This window comes from Microchirus variegatus (assembly GCF_963457635.1).
Source record: "Microchirus variegatus genome assembly, chromosome: 16".
Taxonomy (NCBI): Eukaryota; Metazoa; Chordata; class Actinopteri; order Pleuronectiformes; family Soleidae; genus Microchirus; species Microchirus variegatus.
In genome coordinates, this window is record NC_139817.1 from 19443131 (window position 1) to 19466752 (window position 23622).

Genomic DNA, 23622 nt, shown 5'->3' on the forward strand with positions numbered 1-23622 from the left:
CCCTTGACTGAACCTCGTCACATCGCACTCCATCACCTCCTTTGTCTCCTGGTTGTCAAATCTGAGGACTCTTGATATCTGTTACGATTCCCTCTAAGGGGAAACGATGATGATTGAATGGAGGACCCGAATGCAGACAGGACAAGGCAAGTGTGTAAAAAAACAGTGTTTATTTAGCCTGAGTTACAGCAAGCTAGCGAGCACGTAAGTATGGTCAAAGAGGGAGAACGTGACAACTAGCGGGGAATGGGGAAAGTCAGCGATTCCACAGTAGCAATAGTGCATCAGTTTGGGTTCCAAGGAACGAACTCACTCAAGGTGGAGAAAGAGGAGAACAGGAATCCAGCTGACGAGATGGCGTGTGCAATGGCGGAGGTTTCCGCTGACGAGGAGGAGATGAGGTGAGAAGGCAGGAGGAGGAAGTGATTCCGGAGGAGATGGAATCCACTCAACTCTGTATCTTCTCGGCCGCAGGAGCCTTGATGACCTGTGTGGAACAAGTCCAGGAGAAAGAGAGAGAGAAGACCAGGAGCAGCAGGGAACAAAACATGGAACTTGTGGAAATGTGAGAGTGTGGATTGTGACAATATCATTTGAAATGTCTGAAGTAACATTGTTGCCCGGAAAAATATTTCTGCCTGTCGATGCGCCCCATAGACTATCAGTGGCCTCATTGCAGGATCTGTACGCTCCAGCAAGAAGAACAACACCAATGAAAGCATCCAGGTATTCTTCATCATGTCGCCATGGACTTTTTTTTCCTTCAAGGTTGGTCATAGAAATGATGATTCTTTTTAGTGACAATGGCATAAATAGCTCAAAACATGTCTTGATGTCACTGACTCTGGTCGCAGCAAACCTTGTGATCCCAGGGATAATTTTGATGACATTTGCAGCAGCTGCCCTGCCATGCACATCATGAGGTACTGAGTTCCAAAAGATCTTTCCATTTTTGGACTTGAATCTTTCAGCAGGAGCAGCTTCACCACCAGCGACCTCCTCATCCGACTCATCAGATGTGTCTGTGTGTTCTGGATGATACTCCACATTGTCTTCCTCCTCAGAAACCTGCCCATCTGAATCGCTATGCATGCTCTGTGTCCTCTCCCTCATTTTCACCAAAAATTTGATCCAGAACTTGGCTTACTGTAAATCTTCTTCTCATTTTTGCATGCTGCAAATTGTTAATGTGCACTATGCAAGTCAAATGGCCACTCAAATGAGTGAATTCGCCTCTCATGTCTGGACATGCCCGTCTTTGTTTGTTTTGTTTTTGTGCAGGAAAACAAATGAAAATGAGAATCCCCTAAAGCTCACATGATTAGGAGAGGAGCTGACTGCACTGATGATTTCAGTTTTGGCTCTAATTATTGATTTATAATCGTATTATTATAACTGGGTCGAAACCGGTAAATTACAAAATTTGCAAAAACTTGAGTCACTAAACAGTGATCCATTGTTAATCTACCTTTTAATCCAATCAGTTGTAAATTACCAATTTACGCATCTTAACGTCTCAAACAGCACATTTAACTTACTACTTTTCATTCAAACATTTTACATACATAATTTCAATTGCCAACACACTTCGGACAACTTTCAGCACAAACACATACTCTTCCAGACACTCTTCACATTACTCCCAGAGACACACTCACACACACACTCAAAATTATTTCTTCATTCGTCAGTCAGGTCTGTTAGTGGAGCAGCACCTTCTTTTTTTTTTTTTTTACCGCAACATCCATAGTCCATAGTTTTCTCTGTTTGATACGTCAGGTAATGATGGAGCTGTACAAAATACAGACGCAGGATTAAAATAATAATAATAATAATATAAAAAGGTCCTATGGACCCGGGGAACAAGGACGTCATATATGCCTCGATCCCAGTTATCAGCTCATCGCAGAACGTCACTTTCTGTTCAGTGGCTTCAAATTTCATTCTGCGCTTCCGTTGAGTCTGCTCTTTCTCCATGTTGACAACACTAGCGCAAAATCCTCATTTAAATAGGGCGGTCTTAACCACTTCTGCGCCTGTAGTCAATTTGCGGCCGCAATCTAAGTAGTTCACCCGCAAAACGTAATTCAGTAACAGGCGCAGTCTTTCTGCTCGCGCAAGCAATTTAGCGCTCTCTATTTGGAATCTTAGTAAATCCTAACCCTTAGTGTCTTGATCAGGGACACTTCGTCAAAAACAATCCTCACATTAACCATATCATGGACATTTACACAGCAAAACACAAAAAAAGTTCCACAGCTGAACCAACACGACCAACACCAACGTGTCATTGTCTCCATAGTGACGAGAAATCCTGCTCTATCAGAGATTCAAATCATGCGGCTCAGCTTCCATTTTAACCCAGTTTAACAATATTGAATAATTTCTGTGATAGTTAGCAGTTCTTCATTTCAAAATCCAGACTATTTATGTAATTGGTGTGCTAATTTATTATTATTACTATCACAATTTTATTTTATTGTATTATCATTCTTTTTTTAATAAACATTTTAATCCAAACTATTATTTCATTGTTTGACAAACTTATTTTTAGATCTGAAAGCCCCCTTCTCTCTGACATGATATAAATCTAGGCTGTAGAAAATTTAACTCTCCCACAGGAGCATCTCTCCTGTTCACCACAAGAAATCAGCTCTTAGAAACAGTTCATTCACCATTTTTCAACAAATTCATAGAGCCTATCACATGTGCTATAATAAATGCAGCTTAATATAAAAAACTCAAACAACGCTTATCATTTTATACCGTTCTCTTCAACATCCAAAAACCCAAAAGCACATAATTTGTCACGAGCCACATTCCCTCATTCCCACAGTGTTGTTGTTTCCTTCTGCTGCTCCGTGTGCCTTCTCTCCCTCTCCCTGCAGGAGGCGTGGTTGACCTACTTTCCGTGATGAGGCCGGTGATTGCTTCCACCTGCGCAACTCCTCCCCCAGCTGTTCCTGATCTGCAGTGTCACTTCTTCTGTTAAATAAACCCATGCATGGGATTTCACTTTTATCCTTTAAATAAACCTGTGCACAGGATTTTCCTTTTCTTCTTCTTGAATCAATTTTCACGCTTTCCGCTACTTGACCTGACTTATAGGTACTCGGTTCCTCTAGCAGTGCCCAAATAGTCTAGTCCAGGCTACTCATTCTTTTAGCTACTGTTGCCTGCCACTCACCTGACTTATAGGTACTTAATTCCTCCAGCAGTACTAAAATAGTCTGGGTCAACAATACTCATTCTTCTCTTCAACTGCTGTCGCCTGCCACTCCACCTGACTTATAGGTACTTAATTCCTCTAGCAGTACTAAAATAGTCTGGGTCAACAGCAGTCATTATTCTCTTTAACTTTTTCTTTATTCTGTTAACATAAAAAAAAAAAACAATTTAGACGGAGCCTACTGCACCATCATCACACCGCATTCTGCTCCCACACCAAATGTGTCCAGCCATGGCAAAAGCGTTCACAAGTCTACTTTGGGACATTTGGAGTTATTTACAGGTTCCGAAAGCGTGATTTCTAAGCTTTACAGCAATGTCAAACACATGTCCATCTGATCATTTTTGAAGAAGATGTGGCCATTTGAATGTAGGCACTCCTCAAACTGCTTTAGGGAGAAATTCATCAGAATTTACTTTATTGATCCCCAGAGGGAAATTCTTCTGTTACAAAAAGCACTTGAATAAAAATGAGAAACAAGAAAGGTGAAAGATAGATCCATACTTCAAATATCAAATAAAATATATCCAAGTGTGTGAAGGAGAGTTCAATATTTTCCAGACCATGGACTATATTATCATCTTCAATACCAGTTCCTCCCCCACAATGTGGCTGTACCCACTCTGTCCATCACAGTTGATATGCGGCTAAATGATGACATCACAAGCGCACCCTCTTCTGCTTACTCTTCTGTGCTGTAACCTTTGGTGCTGGGCATGTGAAGTATTTTGCTTCATCAGAACAGAAAGGCCTGATTTTTTTCAAAAAGATACGTCTGCCTGTCCATGGTCAGTCCAGGTGGGGTCAGGACGGGAAGACTGTCAACAGGGGGCAGAACTCCTGGGTTGCGCAGTAGCTGAAACTCGATAGGCTCTGCATCACTGTGAGTTTGAGCAAGCACCACACCTGGTCTGTTGGCATCAAACCATGACCTTTACTATTGATGAGATCAACAGAAAGTCCAACCTGCTGCCTAATGAGACTCTGGGATACAGCGTGATTAGAGGAGAGCTGTGTAGTAACTAATCCAATCCTATGGTTTGTGGGTGAATCTTCATCTACACGGACAGTTGGTTTGTACAGAGTGCCTGTACTTAGTCTCTTTCAGCTCCATTTGTTACATTTACGTAAAAGGAAACGTTGAGAATATAATATGAGGACCCGAATGCAGACAGGACAGAGGCAGGTAAGTAAAAGTATCTTTATTTAACTACCAGATGTTACAAGCGTAAGCAGGATATGACAACACGAAGGTAAGCCTAAGTGAACGAATACAGCTGAGCCAGGATCCACAACAGCTCTCTCGGCAACACAGTTTGTTTTGTGTTCCAGGTGGAACGAACTCACTCGGGATGTAGCGGAGGAGTAACGTTTGTTCTTTAGAGAGTCTGTGGTGAAGCGGCTGCTTCGTGTGGAAGGAGAAGACGAGCAAGCTGGAGACACAACAGGAGGAAGCGATCCCGGAAGAGTGGAATCCGCAGGAGGGTCCATGTTAATCTCAGCAGCAGGAGACGTGGAGACCTGGGAGGAAGGTTCAGGTAAGTTACCAGGTTTGAGTCAAGGTTTCTTCTAGCTAGGTAAGTACGTGTACGTGTTTACCAGCAGAGTGAAAACATGGATCTGACACCAGAGAAGTGCGAAGCCCCGCCTTATAAGTCCGTGTGATCGCTGATCAGGAACAGCTGGGCAGGAGCTGCGCAGGTGGAGTAAGCTCTGGTGTCATCTGGAGAACTGGGTCAACCACGCCCCCTGCTGAGAGAGAAAGCAAACACCAGGGAGAAGCAAAGGACAATACAAACTAAAACAGAAATGTGGAAAGTGGAATGGATCGTGACACCATTATCAGTATGATTTCATTTAAATATTTCTAATTAAATGTAATAAATGTATTACCATTAAGGAAACAAGCTTTATATTTTGGGGAAAAAAAATGCAAATAAGTGAGCTTTTTTTTTAATCCACAGTCCCAGTCACAGTATTGTTTTGCAGGTGAGTTGCGTCAAGACTCAGACAATGTTCTGAAGAAATGTTCATGTTCTGAACCGTTATTAATAAAGATTGAGAAGACTGGACAGTTGTACTTTTTTTTTTACTTACTTGATGCAGCCCAGCCTCACCCAGACTCTAACTCATGCGGCCACCAGGCAAATAGAGTTTGAGACTATGACGACACGATTCTCAGATTGTCTCTCTGACATACATTGGTATGCAAAAGTTTGGGCACCCCTGTAAATTTCCATGATTTTCCTTTATAAATCATTGGTTGTTTGAAGACATTTTAGTTAAATATATCATATAGGAGACAGACACAGTGATAATTGAGAAGTGAAATAAAGTTTATATTACAGAAAGTGTGCAAGAATTATTGAAACAAAATTAGGCATGTGCGTAAATTTAAGCACCCTTGTCATTTTATTGATTTTTTAGCACTAATTATTGGAACTCAAAATTGGGAGCCTCAAAACAACTCTCAAATGACCTGAAAACAATGATTGTTTAACATCATGGTTTAGGGGAAAGAGAATACACATGGCTACTTAATATGCACGCACAGAGGGAGGGGGGGAGGGGAGAGAGAGTGTGTGGAACTTTCCAGCAGTTATTGAGCATGTGCAGTGCGAAATCAAAGTGTGATTGTCGTCAAAGCAGTCGTCATCAAAGCTTTGTTGACCAAAGGAAGGCAAGGAAAACCGGACAATAACTAAACTGTGGCTGTACTTCTTAACAAAGACAGAGACAGACACAGATCTCTAGTGAGTCGCTCCACAATACCGCTGTGACTTTACATTTGATGGAAACTCTCTCTGCAAGCCCCGATATGTGTGGAGTAGACTCTGGAGTCTATATATGTAAGTAACTTTAATCGAATATTTATTTAAATATTAATGCCTGTTGCCTCTCTTTTTGTCAGTGGCATGTAAGACATATTACGAGACACTCCAGAAGAACTTACATACGAATAGTCAGCCAGACCTTGCGGACCAATCAGGAGCAGTGAGAGGTGCAGCCCGGAGCAGACAGAGACGAAAGAGTGTATGATTGAAATCAGTGCATGATTTAACAATATTTTTTCTTGACCTTAATACTAAGTACTAAGTGTGACATTTTACAAAACTAACTGGTTAATAAGACAAACATATACATACATATGTGCGTGTGTGTATATACACACATGGAGCAGCACTAATTCTACTACATGTGTTTCCAGCTGCTGGAAGCGAGGAGGGCTGTTTTAACCAAGGATGAGATGGACTTCTGCAGGGGCATCACAATTGACCTGATGTCTGATGAGGAGGATGGAGGACAAACTGTGTTTTGTGTTTTTGGCTCAGCTGATGGAGAAGCTGGGTAAATAACTAAGCCTTCATCCTTCAGGAGCCATGAGCCATGAACTGTGTTCTGTACTACAAGAGAGGCTGGAGAGGAACCCAGAGTACCGAGCAACCCACCACAGAATGCTGCATAATGGGCCACTCTCTGCAAGCCCTACTCCAACTTATGACCCTGAAGCCGCCAAGAGAGATTTTTCACAAAGCATGTTTGTTATTTGTGGTTTTTGTAAATAAAACTTCACTTTCTGTATGTACTTTCTTATGTCTCTTATTCTATATTGTGACATGTAGTTATCACTAAATAATAATAGCAATAAGGATAATTAGTAGTAGTATCATTATTATTATTATTATTATTTTAATTATGATTATTAATATTATTATTAATAATCATAATAACATAGTGCTGTCAGTTAAACGTGTTAATTAACGCGAGTAAACGTTTCGTTTTGAGTGGATGGCGAGCGCTGCACGCTTCTCCGCTAGCTCCTTCAGCTCGGATTAGCTCGTTATGGCAACAACACGTTAAACCACTTCGTCTGTGTGAAAAAAGTAGTGGCTTAAAGTCCGGAAATTACGGTACTTAGCCTTATTCCTGTTTTTACTGCGCACCTTGAGTGAGTAAGCAGACTAAGCACCCGCCCAACTTCACCTCTGATTGGCTTATTGGCAAATCAAATAAAATGTGTTTGTATAGCCCTTTACAATAGCCAGGCGGTACACAAAGTGCTTTACAACGCAAAAAGCAATAAAATAATACATAAAAACAGAAGAAAGTGCTACAGTGCTGCAAGAAAACACAAGAAAGTGCTACTAGTGCTGCAGGGTGTCAAAGGCCCTCTAAAAGTGCATAAAGTAAAAAAACGGCAGAATAAGTACACCTAAGAGCAGTACTACCCAAGTCAGAGTTAAATGCCAACCTAAAAAAGCGTGTCTTCAGCTTTGATTCAAAAAAGACTAAGGTCAGTAGTGGTGTGAAGGTCAGGGGGCAGTCTGTTCCACAGCCTGGGAGCTGCGACAGAAAAAGAGTGATCACCCCACTGAGTCTTGACCTTAGGACCTCTAACAGGAGCTGGTCAGAAGAACGGAGGGCCCTGTCATGATCGCAGACAGTTAAAATCTCTGACATGTAGAGATCTGATGTAAAACAACTGCCTTCAATATAGTAACGCAACATATTTTATGGCAGTAACAGTAACGGCATTATAATAATGGCAAGAGTAATCAATTAGATTACTCGTTATTGAAAAAAGTAAAAAAGCCGTTATTCCTTTCACTGTTTATGGTAGACATGAATGTAACCAGTCATTATTGTGGTGTGGTCCTTGCAAGTGTGTTTGAATGAATTATGTTTGGTCTGCAGATTAGAGGAAAGCAAAATGTATCTTTTTATGGAGCTTGCATGTGAGATAACTAATGTGTGAAATGATTATCTAAGCAATATATTAAATTGAAATATTGAATTGAGTATCCTTTTCCATAGTTGTCCCATTTACTGGAGATATTGAGATCAGCATAAAGATCTTTACATTTACCCATAAAAATCATGTCACCATTAAAAAAATATTGAGAAAGTAAATATGTTACTTTGTCTATGAAATCTTAATCATCACTGACAGGTGTGATGGGGTCTGCGTGCCCTATCACAGACATGTGTTGCTGCTGTTTAACAGTAACCTGATTCTCACATCTCAAAATTCTGTTTTATAACCTAGTAACTCTATGTTGTGTACTTTGACTTAAACAGGAAATTAATGATATACATTACTTTATTAAGGGAGTCATACAAAACCATCTGCCTGTATCATATAGTATGTCTGTCCAATTTCATGAGGACATACATTCACACAAGTTCTTCCTTAATATCATAGCATTATCATAATCATGAACACACTATTATGCACCTGGATTATTGTATTATTGAATATAATTGTATGATATCATCCAGTGCTGTTTTTAAGTCTCAGTACCTCGACCCATTATGGCTTTCTTTGTGTTTCTCTCTGGTCTCAACAGGATTATATAACATTTAGGTCCAAACAGTGCCATCAAGAGGCCAAAACTGGAAGCCAGGATGGCAAATACCTCCACTGCATCTGCATATTTGCCCGGTGAGCTGATGTAAGCAGGGACAAAGGCTACCCACACTGCACAGAAGATCAACATGCTGAAAGTGATGAGTTTGGCCTCATTAAAACTGTCTGGAAGATTCCTTGCTAGAAAAGCTAACAAACAACTGAAGACAGCCAGTAAACCAATATAACCAAGTAAAACTGCAAAACCAACTGTGGATCCAACTGCACACTCATAAACTATCTTGTCACTGTGATACTGGGTGTTTTTATGAGGCACTGGTGAAGCAGAGACAAGCCAGACAGTGCAGATTGCTGCTTGAACAGAAGTCAGAACCAGAACTGTCCCTCTCTGCTGCACAGCACCAAACCACTTCATACTGGACTCACCACCTGGTTTAGAGGCCCTGAACACAGCCAGAACCACCATGGTTTTCATTAGGATACATGAGACACAAAGCACAAAGCTGATGCCAAATGCTGCATGTCTTAGTTGACAGGTCCACCTTCTGGGTCGTCCAATGAAGAGCAACGAGCAGAGAAAACAGAACTTCAGCGACACCAAGAGAAGAAAACTGAGTTCTGAATTGTTGGCACGAACTATAGGTGTGCTGTGATGATGGATGAAGATGCCCAGTACAACAACACAGATACATGTGCCCAACAGTGAGATGGTTGTCAAGCAGATACCCAGAGGCTCATGGTAGGAGAGGAACTCTGTTTTCTTAGGAACACAGTGGTCACGCTGGGGGCTGGACCAGAAATCTTCTGGACAACTGGTGCACTCCATGGAGTCTGAGCAAAGAGGGTGATGAGATACATGTTTATACAACATCTCTGAACTGTGGTGTTTAAAGGTTTACACTCACCAGTTGCATTGCTGATCTTTCCCTCAGAACAAAGGACACAGTCAAAACAACACTCAGGTTCCCCCTTCTTTCTGGCCATGCGGGTACCTGGAGGACAACTCTCACTGCACACAGACCGAGGAGGCTGTGTGGAGGAATATCAGTGTCTGTTAGACTCATCTATAATGATTAAGGGAAAGAGATGGTCCTCTATACAAGTAAGAAATAACCTGTTTGGATTCAAAGTTCCAGAAGATTTTATCTTCATCCAGTGTGAGTTCTTCACCTTTGAAGGCTGACCTCTTAACCTCACCCACTCTCTGAACATTAGTTCTTCCATCAGGGAGCCACACCCAGTTCATGATATCATATATAGGTAAGGCATCACCATTTTCATCAAATGACACTTGATCACCAAATGTTGTGGTGAAGTTTACTTTTTCCAAGTAATGTAGAAGCTTTGGATGATAGATTTAGGGAAGAAAAGGCAGGAAAAAATAATTTCCTTTTGAAGGGTTAGCGTTACAACACAATCTAAACACTGCTCTCAGATGAGCAGATTCCCCTATAGGTGAAAGGTCAACATTGTTAGTGTCATCAACAGGATACGTTTTTGACCCTCCCCATTTATTGACTTCAGAAGAACTTCAGATGTCAAAGAACCATTTCAAGTGACAATATTCAAAGATATCACTGCATACTTAATGGTTCTAACAACAGAACTGAAACAATTGTAATAGAAAGAAGTACTCATAATAGTTTTAATACAATACTTATCACTGTCAAATAAAAATAAAAAATCATCAGTTGGGTAAAAAAATCAACAATATTATTGAGTTATTGACAATTTCATTGAACTCTATAAGAAATCAAGAGTTGAGTGTAACGTGATATCTCACCTGCCATGGCTTCAGTCTTTGTAAATGAGCACAGGTGTGATTGCTGAAAGGTCCTCTCCCTGGCTCACACTGCAGCATGTCATCAAGAGCATACGCCAGAGCGTACACAGCCTTATACACATTATACTCTGGCCTGAGGTCTGAAACATCCAATAAATCAGTCTCCACATTCTCTATAACTTCCTGTCCAGTGCATAATTTTCCTCCAGCTTCCACCCAACCTGCTGGAGGTGGTGCAAATCTACACTGAAATGTGTGTTCCCAAAACTGATTCACCTGAAATGAAAGTTATTTATTTATTTATTTTTCCCCTGATTTTCGGTGCATCCCTAGTTATGTTGCTCTTGCCAATAAAGACATTTCTTTTTCATGTGTTCCCTCATCTGCTTCCCAAAGTAGATGTTTTCTGTAATACAGAGTTCTGTAATGTTTTGAGTTACTTGGCCTTACTTCATGAGTCACCATAATGGTCCTTCAAAAAGCCTCAGAATGCCCCATTTTTACCTCAAATTTTCAAATGCTCCACACCAACCCGCCTCCGCTCCGTCGCCATGTACTCTCCATAGTGAAATTTTACTAGAAAAACCTCCGACACCCTTACAACACACGTGCCTAGATGTCCTAGATTAGTCGGCTCTGTGGTGGTCATGGCCCCGAGGAGCCGCGGTGGGGCGTCCCTTATTTTCATTTCTGAAAGGTGGCAACCCTAGTCCCATGTCAGATTGAAACATTTCATTCTCACCAGGCTGTTTCCATATGTATTGTTGTGATGTAGATCAGGACGTATTTGTAACAGGAAGTCTCTGAGTCCTGGTATTTCTCCTCGACGAATTGCGAAGCCCAGAGTTCCACCCAGGTACGGCATGAGGTGAGGAGTCTGAAGTGAAGTGCTTGATGTCCAGCCTTCACTGGCCATCCAATGCAGGCCTGTCACATTCTGCCTCACCACCTGTATATTGCATTAAAAAAACTCAGCTGTGATAGGCACCAGCACTTCCATGACTATTGTGGAGGATAAAGTGGTAGAGGATGGATGGATAGTTTCCATACAACACACAAAAACAGAAGAACCTCACTGTAGACAAAGTTGCTGGGGTCTGTACCTCCACACCTCAAAGCCAGAAGTTGGTCTGTGTATAAGACATCAAACCATTAATCTACTCCAAATGCTCAAAAGTAGCAAATTAATATTGCTTATGCGAGCTTGGGTCATGAAGACTACATTTTAACACAAAGGTGCAGGGGTCTGCCATATTTTGTCTCATCAGGTACTCTTGTAAAACAATGCAGCCAAACTACACAAATCCAGGCAGAGATACCAACAGAGAAACAAAGATTTCACCCAGAAGAATTTGGCAAACCTGTTATCCAAATGTTGGTTCTTAAAATGATGCTTATCTCACACAAGCAGAGTGAGGCATCAACATTGTAACTCTAAAATACACCTGGTAGAACCTGTGTCAACTCAGAGGTCCCTACATTAATTTGACACAATCTAACTTGGTTTTGTAAAAATAACATTCAAAGGATGTATCATTTTAACACCTACCTCTTTCATGAGGTTGAGCATGCGACTCTGACTTGCAAACGCAATCACCACTCGAGCTGTAGATTTCCTCATCACATCCACTATTCTCCTTAGTTCAGCAGGGTCGTAAGCCCGGGGCAGAATCTCTGTGTAAGCCAGACAACCTCCACCAGCTGGACCCAGATCAGAGTGAAAGGATCGGGCAGCGTGGACTCCATAATCATTATCACTGACGAGAAGACCTGCCCAAGTCCAACCAAAGTGTTTTAGAATCTGAATCATAGCATTCACCTATGTGGACACAGAGCATAGGGATTAGTACACAGGCTGGAATCATCTTCACTAGAAATCATTTCCACTGCAGTATATATAGAATGTATATAACTAGAATGTTGTTGCACATGATTTGTTTCATGCATTTTCACCTGAAAAGCATCACTCGGGATCGTCCTAAAGAAAGATGGAAATTTTTGTCGATCACTCAGGCAGGAACATGTGGCAAAATAACTCACCTGCAAAACAACGGAGCATGTATTCAAGTGTTGGCTGAAATTTGAAGGTTGATTCTTCAATAACCACACCTTCATGACATTCAGTTTATACTAATTACTTGAATTATATTTTAAAAAACATCACAATAATGAGTGAGATGACATACAAACAAACAAAACAACTTACCAGAGGCACTCTGTACGAACCTAAGACTGTAGATATGGCAATGGTACGAGTGGAGGAAGAATCTCCCACAATCCCTAGGACTGGAGGAGTTCCTACACAGTTCTCCTCTAATGTAACTTGCTCTTCTTGACCACTGACTAAGGTCAGTGCTGCACGCAATGAAATTCCTAGCTGGATGCAGTTATCATACAGACTGTATCCCAGAGTCACATTAGGCAGCAGATTTGAGTTTCTGTTGATCTCATCAATAGCAAAGGTCATGGTCTGAGCCTTTCTGAATCCTATAACATCAAAACTAACACAGATATGCAAATGTTTATGAATTAAAAATAATTTATACAATTACTATGTACAGCTATACCTTTCATGGCTGCAGCTATTGTAAATAATGATGTCATCATCAACACCCACAGTGAAACTTAATGCTTCAATAAGGTCACTAGAAATGAAACAACAACAACAATAATAATGAAAATCTCTTGTTTCCCTTTCCCTCACAGACTCACCCATAGCAGGTAGGCTGTTGTGGCTCTGAGGTAAAAGACAGGTCAGCATCAGCAGGAAAGAAGTGGAATCTGAAAATCCCACCAAGTATCACATCTCCAGATTTGTTCATCCCATTTAGATGAAACTGTTCCTGCAACTGACAAGAGGAGAAATAAAGAGAGGAGGACACAGCAGAGGAAAAGCAGAACAACATTAGCAAAAGCAAGTTGTTGTTTTTGTTGTTTGTCCTCATGACTTTGGTCGGGTTCATCCCTGTCTCAGTGCAAGAGTATCACAATGTCACCATATTTTATGTATTTGCAGTGTTGTTTATTTTTGCATGCCACCCATCAGTGCAGAGGAAATGAAGGCAGGGCCTAAAACATATCTCACAGTATGTCATTTCTGTCTCTCACTCACAACAATACCAAGGGAACTAGTTTGATGTCAAGTAGTTATGATCCATCAGTAGCAAAAACAAATGACACAATAAGATGAAAAACAAAAGATAACACATTGGCTAGTAGTGCCGAACATTTCCTTTCTCACTCTCATGTTTCATGAGGCCTTTGACCTTGAAATTATAGCTGTCATATTCAGGTGTTTACACACATATGATTCTGTATTTGCTATGTGCTTTACGACACACATGTAGATAAGAAACATTTATTTCACACCATGCTGTTTCCATCAGTGGTGTTGTGATGTCGGTCAGGACATTTTCCTCGAAGAATAGCGATTTCCAACGTTCCATGCAGGTACGAGCTATCTGAGCTGCCTGATATCCAGGCTTCTCTGGTCATTCACTACAGGTGGTTCTGCGGCTTTTTCTTGTAATTTAAGTAGCTTTTTATTTGACTGGTAGTCAAAATGATGATGTGCATCACAAACCTCCTCTCCCTGTCCATCATCTGTGGATTCGCCCAACCCATATACCTCTTCCGGATCCACGACACACTCATCTCGCTCAGCTGCTCCTGTTGAGTCCATGCAGGTGGGACAGAACCGTTTCACCCCAGCAGAGCATCAATGCCGGCTTAAGGCTGGGCTTTGTATTTACTGTGGCTTTCCTGGACATTCCCTGGCTTCCTCACCTTTGTTGCCATTCATCTTCTAAGTCTGTCTCCCGTATGTTGATTAACCCTCACCTATAGTTTGGGCTCTTGCAACATCCAGACAGATGCCCTCTCTTGCCAAACTGACCAGGAGAAGTCGGACTTGGACCCAGAACCCATCCTCCTGTGACGAGATGAAGGCGGTGGGGTGTGTTGTACCAACAACGCCAACTGGGGAGTTTCGCCCCAGGAGATAGTTCAAATGTTTCAAGAGGAATAATTAGGTACCTTTACCATTACAGAGTTTTCTACAGATTCGAAACACCACTGGGCAGAGACGTTGTTTTAGAAAAGTTTAAAAATATTTTTTTTATTTTACATATAATGCATCAAATCAACATGGGGCCGAGAGGAGGGGGTGAACAGGGCTGGGGCTCATCATGGCAGACCTAAATCAAATAAAAGGAGGGATTACTAACCAAAACACCCGTGGCACCGCATACACACACACAAGCACAAAGGGGGTTCGTGAGGAAAACACCACCACCAGGGATTGGGACGCGCTTTGGCCCACAGCATCTGTTCACAAAAAAAAAAAAGGTAAATATATAACAGTCCTCACAGCTAAATGTAGCAATTAAATATAATTGCTGTCCCTGCCCGCATTCACGTTCCAGGTGTCCCGTCATGGTGCCAAAGCTCCTTGGGTTTGATCTGTTCTGCGCCTTAGGTTTCTCCATCACAGACAACACAGGCGCTACCATACTGGCGCCGACCCATCCTGGCAACAGCGCTGACCGTCGCTTTTCGCTGGCCTGGGCTGCCTCACAGCCTTCAATCATCAGCCACTTATTAACCCAGCAGTGTCCCCTGTTATCCAGCCTCTACGTCGGCTACCCCTCGCCCAACGTGACGGTGTCACAGCTGAGCTGCAGAAGCTGTTGGATGCCGGCATTATCGAGCGGATCGACGATTCACCCTGAATCTCCAACCTGGTGGTGGCAAGGAAGAAGTCGGGCGGCCTTCGCCCCTATGTCGACCTCGGTCAGGTGAACAGAGCAGTGATCCCCGATAAATATCCACTGCCTACAATGGAGGAGCTGTCTGCTCAGTTCCATGGATCCACGGTCTTCTCCAAGCTTGACCTTCATGACAACATTGTGGCAGATCCAGGCCCCCTCCAAGGAGGTTTCCCTACAGGAGCTCCAAGACGAGTCTGCACAGGATTCTGACCTCAAGCAACTCCGCACTTTCATCCGAGAGGGCTGGCCGGGGAAATTTTCAGATGAACTAGCGCCCTTTCACTGCATCAAGGACGATCTCTCCTGCTGGAACGACGTCTGCATGGCAAGGGGTCTGTGCACGGTGGTCCCAAGTGCCTTGAGGGCACGTGTCCTGGCCATGATGCATGAAGGTCACCTGGGCGTTGTGACAGTCAAACAACGCTGCAGGGGCTTGGTCTGGTGGCCGGGCATCGACAGGGACGTGGAGACAATGGTGAAGGACTGTACAGCTTGCCTCACCAGTGGTAAGACAGGCCTTCCCCCACCTCTGCCTCTGCAGCAACTGCCATGGCCGCCAGCACCGTGGACCCACATCCAGGTGGACATCTGCGGCGAACTTCATGGCGTCCCTCAGCACCAACGCTTCCTACTAGTGGCCTACGACCTTCACTGTGTGGCATAGCGGCAACTAACCATGAAGCAGCGTTTTGACAGGAAGCATTGGGTGAAGGGCCCTTCACTTGCAGTGTTAGACTGGGTCTACCTGGGTTATCCAGTCAGGTTGGCCATATCCAGGCCAATGTAATGTTAAGTGTGTTCTTATTAAGGGGGGGGGGGGGGGTAAATGTAACATAGGGTTTACAGCTGTAATGTAGTGAGTCTCATTGGGCTGAGACGCGTGGCTTGTTATGTTGTGCATGTTGAGAATAAAGTACCGTGAGCACACAGCCGTGTCCGTATATTTGTGGATATAACACTGGTGGCTGCTTCCTGGCCTATTGAGGCATTGGTCCGATGCGCCTAACAGGACGAACCCCACCCAGGAAATGGCTCGCCTAATGACCTATTTGTTCCTGACAAGTTAGGCTCACAGGTTCTCCAGTGGAGTAATTCGTCGAGACCCACCTGTCATCCCAGCACTCATCGTTAACATATACTCAATTTGGCTCCTACATACCAGCCCCTAATTGTATTTGTAGAAGCCAAAGACAATTAATTCAATAAATTATAAAAGGAGCCATTTCTATTAAACAAAACTGTTTTTCAATATTTATAACTTAAATCTCCAAAATACTAAAGTGAATAAGTTCATCTTTAATCCTTTTTGCTATGTTCTGGACTTCTAATCACAGGAGCGTCATCACCCTCCAGCAGCAAGCACACTTTAGAAACTGAATCAAGGTATGGTCAGACCGTGTCTCCGGTGTCATTGGGCTGTAAATCCGCAAAACTAAAAAATGTCATCAGTCACCGGAGACAAGTCTACATCATTCTGAAAGACCCCACCCGTGATCTGAACCTGTCTTTTTCTTTAAAAGTTGAAGGATTTTCGTATATGGTGTATGCAACATAAGAAAATATGAAATGTTTTGGCTGTGGAGGGGAGGGTACCTCATCTGATCCTGTCCAGGGAGGAATGAGGCAAAACAGCAGGTGGCTGCTGCTGCTGCTGTCCGCGGCGGGGAGCCGCCGATGATGGAGATCCACTGCAAGCATCTCGATCCAAGGCTGCTGTCGGCCTGGAGCCGGCGCCAGCGGCCGGGACCGGAACCGGGGCTGCTGTCAGCGGGGAGCCGCTGCTGGCCGGCGGGGCTGCTGGCCGGCGGGGCTGCTGGCCGGCGGGGCTGCTGGTGGCGGGGAGCCGCTGCTAGTGGCCGGGGCTGCTGGCGGGGGGGAGACGCTGCTGGCGGCCGGGGCTGCTGGCGGCGGGGAGACGCTGCTGGCGGGCAGGTCCAAGGCTGCTGTTAGCAGGGAGCCACTGCTGGCGGCCAGGGCCGGGGCTGCTGTTGGCGAGGACCCGTCGCTGCCGGCCCGGTCTGAGGACATCGCGGGTGGGGATCCGCTGCAGCTCCCGCGGTTGGGGGACTCTGCTGGTGGGGCTTCATCAGCTGCTGGTCTGGGGCCTCTTCGGTCGTGGGAGGGAGTATACCCGGAGGTGAGAGACCCAGGGAATCCCCCCCTCACACGTTTTGAGATGACTGAGACAGGTGAGGAGCACGGTGTTGGGGTCAGCACGAATGATGTAGACAATGATCTGACCGATATCATTGATGAAGAGATGTTCAGTGATGAAGAATTAAAAGTCAGTCAAGAGAGAAAAAGCACTAGATCTGAGGGCAGCAACGTTAAAATGAGCAGGAGAGAAGTGAAGCTCAGTCAGGACAAAGACGGTGACTTCGTGCTGTCACAGGAGGCACCAAGTCTTTACACTGCCACTCAAATAAAAACGTTTTTAGAGCAGACCAAGGGGCAGAAGACGGTTGTGGAGGATTATTTCCCCGACTTAAACCTGTTCCTTAGGTCAGCCAGGTTTCTGACTCGAAAGTCGGGGGCAGATGATGTCCTGTCTGGACAAGAGATATACAGACTCAATGTCAATGTTGCTAAAATCGCGAAATCTGCCTCTCTTTGATCATGATGTGGTCTATTTTTTTTATCTATGTGTGACTTTAATTCGGGTTCTTTAAATTTAAATGGAGCCAAAGCAGATGTTAAAAGAGCCGCGCATCAAGGGCAGGTGTGTGTGATTACTGAGGATCACCAGGTGCAGTTGTGGGAAATAAATTGTTTTCCTGTTCCCATGAGGGAGTTTTTTAGTGTAAGGTTTTCTGTATGTTCAAAGATAACAATTAACCAACAGTCAAGCTGTGAACAAATGATGGGATCGTAAAAGTAGGGGTCGGCATGAGGTGCACAGGATATCTGTCGGTCATAAACAAAGTGTTTTGTCTTGTTGTAACTTGGATGTTTTATGGTGTTTGTAAGATGCTTTGATGTGACTGTATATATGTTTGAGCTCTCTGAAGGAAAGTGAGAGAACATTTAGACCATCTTAGTGACAGGTTCTCTCCTTTATGCATGCAGTAAAGACTTGATTTACTCAACACCGATGACTCCAGAGAAATTTCTTTCACACAGTGCATGAGGGAATTAAGGGAAGGTGTGTCAAAGTGGATGCAGTGCCAGCGCGACAGGAAGTGTGAGCGTTTACCAAAATAAAAGGGGAAGTGAACCTAAACCAACACCAAAACATGACATGAACTAAAAACGTGACTTAAAACATAAACTAAAACACTAACTAATCAACAAAACACCTACAGATCTGCCTCCGCTTGACTTTAATTAACGTTTCAAATACTATCCCTGTCATCAATAAATCCATCATGGATAGTTGACACTGCTCCCTCCTTTAGATTGAGATTGTCACTAGCAAGCTCTTTTTGTGATCCGCTTGGGAGAGCTCAGGAAAACAATTCTCTGCAGGCTGGCTGAACTGTTATGAAACTCTATGTCTTCATAAATTAGGAAAAAATTAGGAAGATGCAGATACACACCCAAAATCAGTTAATTGGAGTTTCCGGTCTACCTCCGCTTTAAATCAAAATAATAACAAATAGATAGCTGTGGTACTACTAGAAGTAATTGATTGTAAAATGGAATTACCTCCCAACATTAAGTTTTTTTTTTGTTTTTTTTAATCAAAAATCTTTATTCCCTGTATTGTGATCTTGTAGTTACAAGTCTAAAATACAGACGACAGATAAAGAAACAGCAGTGTTCACAGTTTTACTTTTTGGTGCCTCGACCCATGATGGCTTTCTTTGTGTTTCTCTCTGGTCTCAACAAGATTACATAACATTTTGGTCCAAACAGCGCCACCAAGAGGCCAAAACTGGAGGCTAGGATGGCAAATACCTCCACTGCATCTGCATATTTGCCTGGAGAGTTGATGTAAGCAGGGACAAAGGCCACCCACACTGTACAGAAGATAAGCATGCTGAAATTGATGAATTTGGCCTCATTGAAACTGTCTGGAAGATTCCTTGCTAGAAAAGCTAACAAAAAACTGAGGACAGCCAGTGAACCAATATAACCAAGTAAAACTCCAAAACCAACTTTGGACCCAACTGCACACTCATAAACTATCTTGTCACTGTGATACTGGGTGTTTTTATGAGGCACTGGTGAAGCAGAGACAAGCCAGATAGTGCAGATTGCTGCTTGAACAGAAGTCAGAACCAGAACTGTCCATCTCTGCTGCACAACACGAAACCACTTCAGACTGGACCCACCTCCTGGTTTGGAGGCCCTGAACACAGCCAGAACCACCATGGTTTTCACCAGGATACATGAGACACAAAGCACAAAGCTGATGCCAAATGCTGCATGTCTTAGTTGACAAGTCCATAATCTGGGTCGTCCAATGAAGAGCAACGAGCAGAGGAAACAGAACTTAAGTGACACTAAGAGAAGAAAACTAAGTTCTGAATTGTTGGCACGAACTATAGGTGTGCTGTGATGATGGATGAAGATGCCCAGAACAACAACACAGATACATGTGCCCAACAGTGAGGTGGTTGTGAAGTAGATACCCAGAGGCTCATCGTAGGAGAGGAACTCTGTTTTCTTAGGAACACAGTGGTCACGCTGGGGGCTGGTCCAGAAATCTTCTGGACAACTGGTGCACTCCATGGAGTCTGAGAAAAGAGGGTGATGAGATACATATTTATGCAACATCTCTGAACTGTGGTATTAAAAGTTTACACTCACCAGTTGTATTGCTGATCTTTCCCTCAGAACAAGGGACACAGTCAAAACAACACTCAGGTTCCCCCTTCTTTCTGGACATGCGGGTACCTGGAGGACAACTCTCACTGCACACTGACAGAGGAGGCTGTGTGGAGAAACATCAGTCTGTTATTGTATCTTATGAGGGCCCTGGCATACGTTTCTTATTTCCATGTCCACAGAGAAAGTTACTATGGATTTTCTGTTGCATGTCTGTTCAGCCTTGTGGATGGTGATACTTAACTACATGAAGAAGCTGGACCTTGTGTGGATCATAGTGGGTGAATCTTGCCTGGAAACAGCTCGCAAACCAATGAGTGTCAATGTACTGAACATGCTTGTACTCAGCAGTGGTTGTACATCTGCTCATGGCCAAACAAAGTCCTGGTTAAGGAGAATTTCGACCACATGTCATCTCATCCCATTTGCTCTCTATATTTTCTTACAATCAATCCGCATCTCCGCATTTGTGCCCAGCCATGGAAAAACCAGGAACAAGTTAGCCGAGGGGCATTTTGAGTAATTTACAAATTCTTTAATTGTGATTTCTCAGCTTCCCTTGAAAATCTTACACAACACACTCCTCTAACTGCTTTAGGGAGAATATTAGCCTGGGAGATTTACACCTACTGGGCGCCAAGAGACATTATCATCACATTTAAATAACCCAAGCCCCTCCCGGTCTAGCTGTCAGTGACATCTATACAGTATGTTAGCCCAAAGGACAGAAGCTATTGTAGTAGTTTGAACAATGGTTATCAACAACAGGTCCAGAGGAGAAAAAAAAATCTATTTTCTTTGTTAACTCATTTTGCACTGCACCGACTTGTTGCTGGTTTAGTTGTGCTGGGTCACATTCAGACAGGAGCACCAATTTGTTGGTATTTGCAATGAGTTGAGCACTGTACATACTGATGCTACATTGACCAACTACGTTAAAGAGAAAGCCTCAAGAATCAAAAGTCTAATCCTCCATCAGCATGTTTGGGAAATGTTGAGGTCCGCAAAAAATATTCGAAGCAGACTCAGTGTATTGCAATTATTGTGGAAGAGGTGGAAGGGAGAATACATTGCCGTTATTCAGACTTGACAAAAATGGACAGAGATGTCGCACACCAAAGCTTGTAATGTTGTTTGGCTCAAGGATAACCAAGGTCATAGAAATGACTGGCATATAGAAGAGACATGACTTTCATACAGTCAAAAAAGGTGGAGGTGCATGCACATGTGCATGAAGGCTTTGCCAGTATCATAAAGCACATGGGTGGATGACAACATTCACGTTAGCTGGACCATAGCAAACCTGTGTCCTCTGTAAAAAATTATGAACCTAGACCAGTGAGTGTGGCAAAGAGATAATAACGGGGGGGGGGGGGGGGACAAAACCAAGAAGTTACCTGTTTGGATTCAAAGTTCCAGAAGATTTTGTCTTCATCCAGTATGAGTTCTTCACCTTTGAAGGCTGAACTCTTGACCTCACCCACTGTCTGAACTTTAGTTCTTCCATTAGGGAGCCACACCCAATTTACAATGTCATATATTGGTATGGTATCACCATTCTCATCAAATGACACTTGATCACCAAATGTTGTGGTGAAATTGACTTTGTCCAAGTAATTAACAAGCTTTGGAAAGTAAAATCAGACATAAAAAGAAAACAAGAAAGACAATGACAGTTACTGCAGTCGATGTTTGCCTCGGCTAAACAACAGATTCACACTTTCCTCACATAACATGTGCATGTTGACTTAAAACCTCTGCCCTCAGCTGTTGTCAGTGCAGAGGAATGAAAGTAAAACAGGAGTGAAATAACTTCTATTTTGTCAATTTAACTTGAACCAAATAAAATATTTTTACACTAACACTTCAACTCTAAAAGAAATACATAGAATCAAATTAAATTAACAGCTGAGTGTAAACTGATATCTCACCTGCCATGGCTCCAGTCTTTGTAAATGAGCACAGGTGTTGTTGCTGAAAGGTCCTCTCCCTGGCTCACACTGCAGCATGTCATCAAGAGCATACGCCAGAGCGTACACAGCCTTATACACATTATACTCTGGTCTGAGGTTTGAAACATCAAAGAACTCAGTCTCCACATTCTCTATAACTTCCTGTCCAGTGCATAATTCTCCTCCAGCTTCCACCCAACCTGCTGGAGGTGGTGCAAATCTACACTGAAATGTGTGTTCCCAAAACTGATTCACCTGAAAGATAATTATTGTGTGTATTAAAGCCAGTATATAATACCCACAAATACTAAACCCACTCACTCACCCCATCTGTCAGTGGGATAGTCTCACCATGCTGTTTCCATCAGTGTTGTTGTGATCAGGACGTATCTGTAACAGGAAATCCATGAGTCCTGGTATTTCTCCTCGACGGATGGAGATGCCCAGTGTTCCACCCAGGTACGGGGTGAAGTAGGGAGTTTGGAGCATATCAGCTGATGACCAGATTTCACTGGCAATCCACTGCAGGCCTGTCACATTCTGCCTCACCACCTGAATATTGAATTATAATAAGTAATGGTCCTGGCAAACACGCTTACTATAAAACCCTTCTAACAACAGCTTTAACGACATACAGTTGAGACATTAGTAATGAAATCGTTTCCAGAGATTAGAGTTTTCCAGAGATTAAATGTTCATAATATCTCTTTAATGACTGACCTCTTTCATGAGATTAAACGTGGGGAAATTATTTGCAAACACAATCACCACTCGAGCTGTAGATTTCCTCATCACATCCACTATTCTCCTGAGTTCAGCAGGGTCATCACCCTGAGGCAGAATCTCTGTGTAAGCCAGACAACCTCCACCAGCTGGACCCAGTTCAGAGTGAAAGGATCGGGCAGCGTGGACTCCATAATCATCATCACTAATGATCAGACCTGCCCAAGTCCAACCAAAGTGTTTTAGAATTTGAATCATAGCATTCACCTATGTGGACACAGAGCAGAGGGATTAGTGCACAGGCTGGAATCATCTTTACTAGAAATCCTGCTAAACAGATTCATCAAAGACTCATAATCACTGTCTGACACTACACAACTCTGTCAATGAGACATATAACATGACTGGTGACACACTCTTTTTGTAGATAGATTTTCACCTGAAAAGCATCACTTGGGATCGTCCTAAAGAAAGATGGAAACTTTTGTCTGTCACTGAGGCAGGAACATGAGGCAAAATAACTCACCTGCAAAGAGAGCAGACCACATATTCTATGCAAAGTGTTTTCTTTTTTCTTAAAAGATTGAATGGTCAACTGTTAAATGAATGCATTTAAGATGAATGAAATTATATTTAAATTTACTTTGCAAACATTTTATCACAGTAATGATTGAGGTGAAGGACTGTAATACTTACCAGAGGCATTCTGTACAAACCTAAGACTGCAGAAATGGCTATAGAATTTGAAGAGGTAGTATCTCCCACAATCCCTAGGACTGGAGGAGTTCCTAAACAGTTCTCTAATGAAACTTGCTCTTCTTTACCACCGACTAAGGTCAGTGCTGCAGGAAATCCAATTCGTAGTTGAAAGCAGTTATCATACAGACTGTATCCCAGAGTCACATTAGGCAGCAGGTTTGAGTTTCTGTTGATTTCATCAATAGCAAAGGCCATGGTCTGCGTCTGTCTGAATCCTGTGATATCAAAACTGATAGAAATATAAGTGTTAAAAAAAAGTGCAAAGCTCC

At 42.9% G+C, this 23622-nt stretch overlaps 2 protein-coding genes across 2 annotated transcripts; both read right to left on the reverse strand.

Annotated features, from left to right (window-relative positions):
* Positions 1-8517: 8517 nt before the first annotated feature.
* LOC310937977 (extracellular calcium-sensing receptor-like) lies at positions 8518-14182 on the reverse strand (the record flags this gene model as incomplete). The annotated part of the gene is made up of 12 exons (XM_083902367.1): positions 8518-9428; positions 9503-9626; positions 9712-9939; positions 10381-10563; positions 11123-11329; positions 11930-12054; positions 12100-12199; positions 12334-12420; positions 12587-12881; positions 13093-13229; positions 13964-14049; positions 14167-14182. 12 exons carry the CDS (start codon positions 14180-14182, stop codon positions 8518-8520), a joined length of 2499 nt encoding a protein of 832 aa, XP_083758493.1.
* A 4735-nt stretch (positions 14183-18917) lies between these two features.
* LOC310937978 (vomeronasal type-2 receptor 26-like) lies at positions 18918-22360 on the reverse strand (the record flags this gene model as incomplete). Its single annotated transcript, XM_083902368.1, has 3 exons — positions 18918-19828; positions 19902-20025; positions 22223-22360. The coding sequence occupies 3 exons, from the start codon at positions 22358-22360 to the stop codon at positions 18918-18920; spliced, it is 1173 nt and encodes a 390-aa protein (XP_083758494.1).
* Between the last annotated feature and the right edge of the window lie 1262 nt (positions 22361-23622).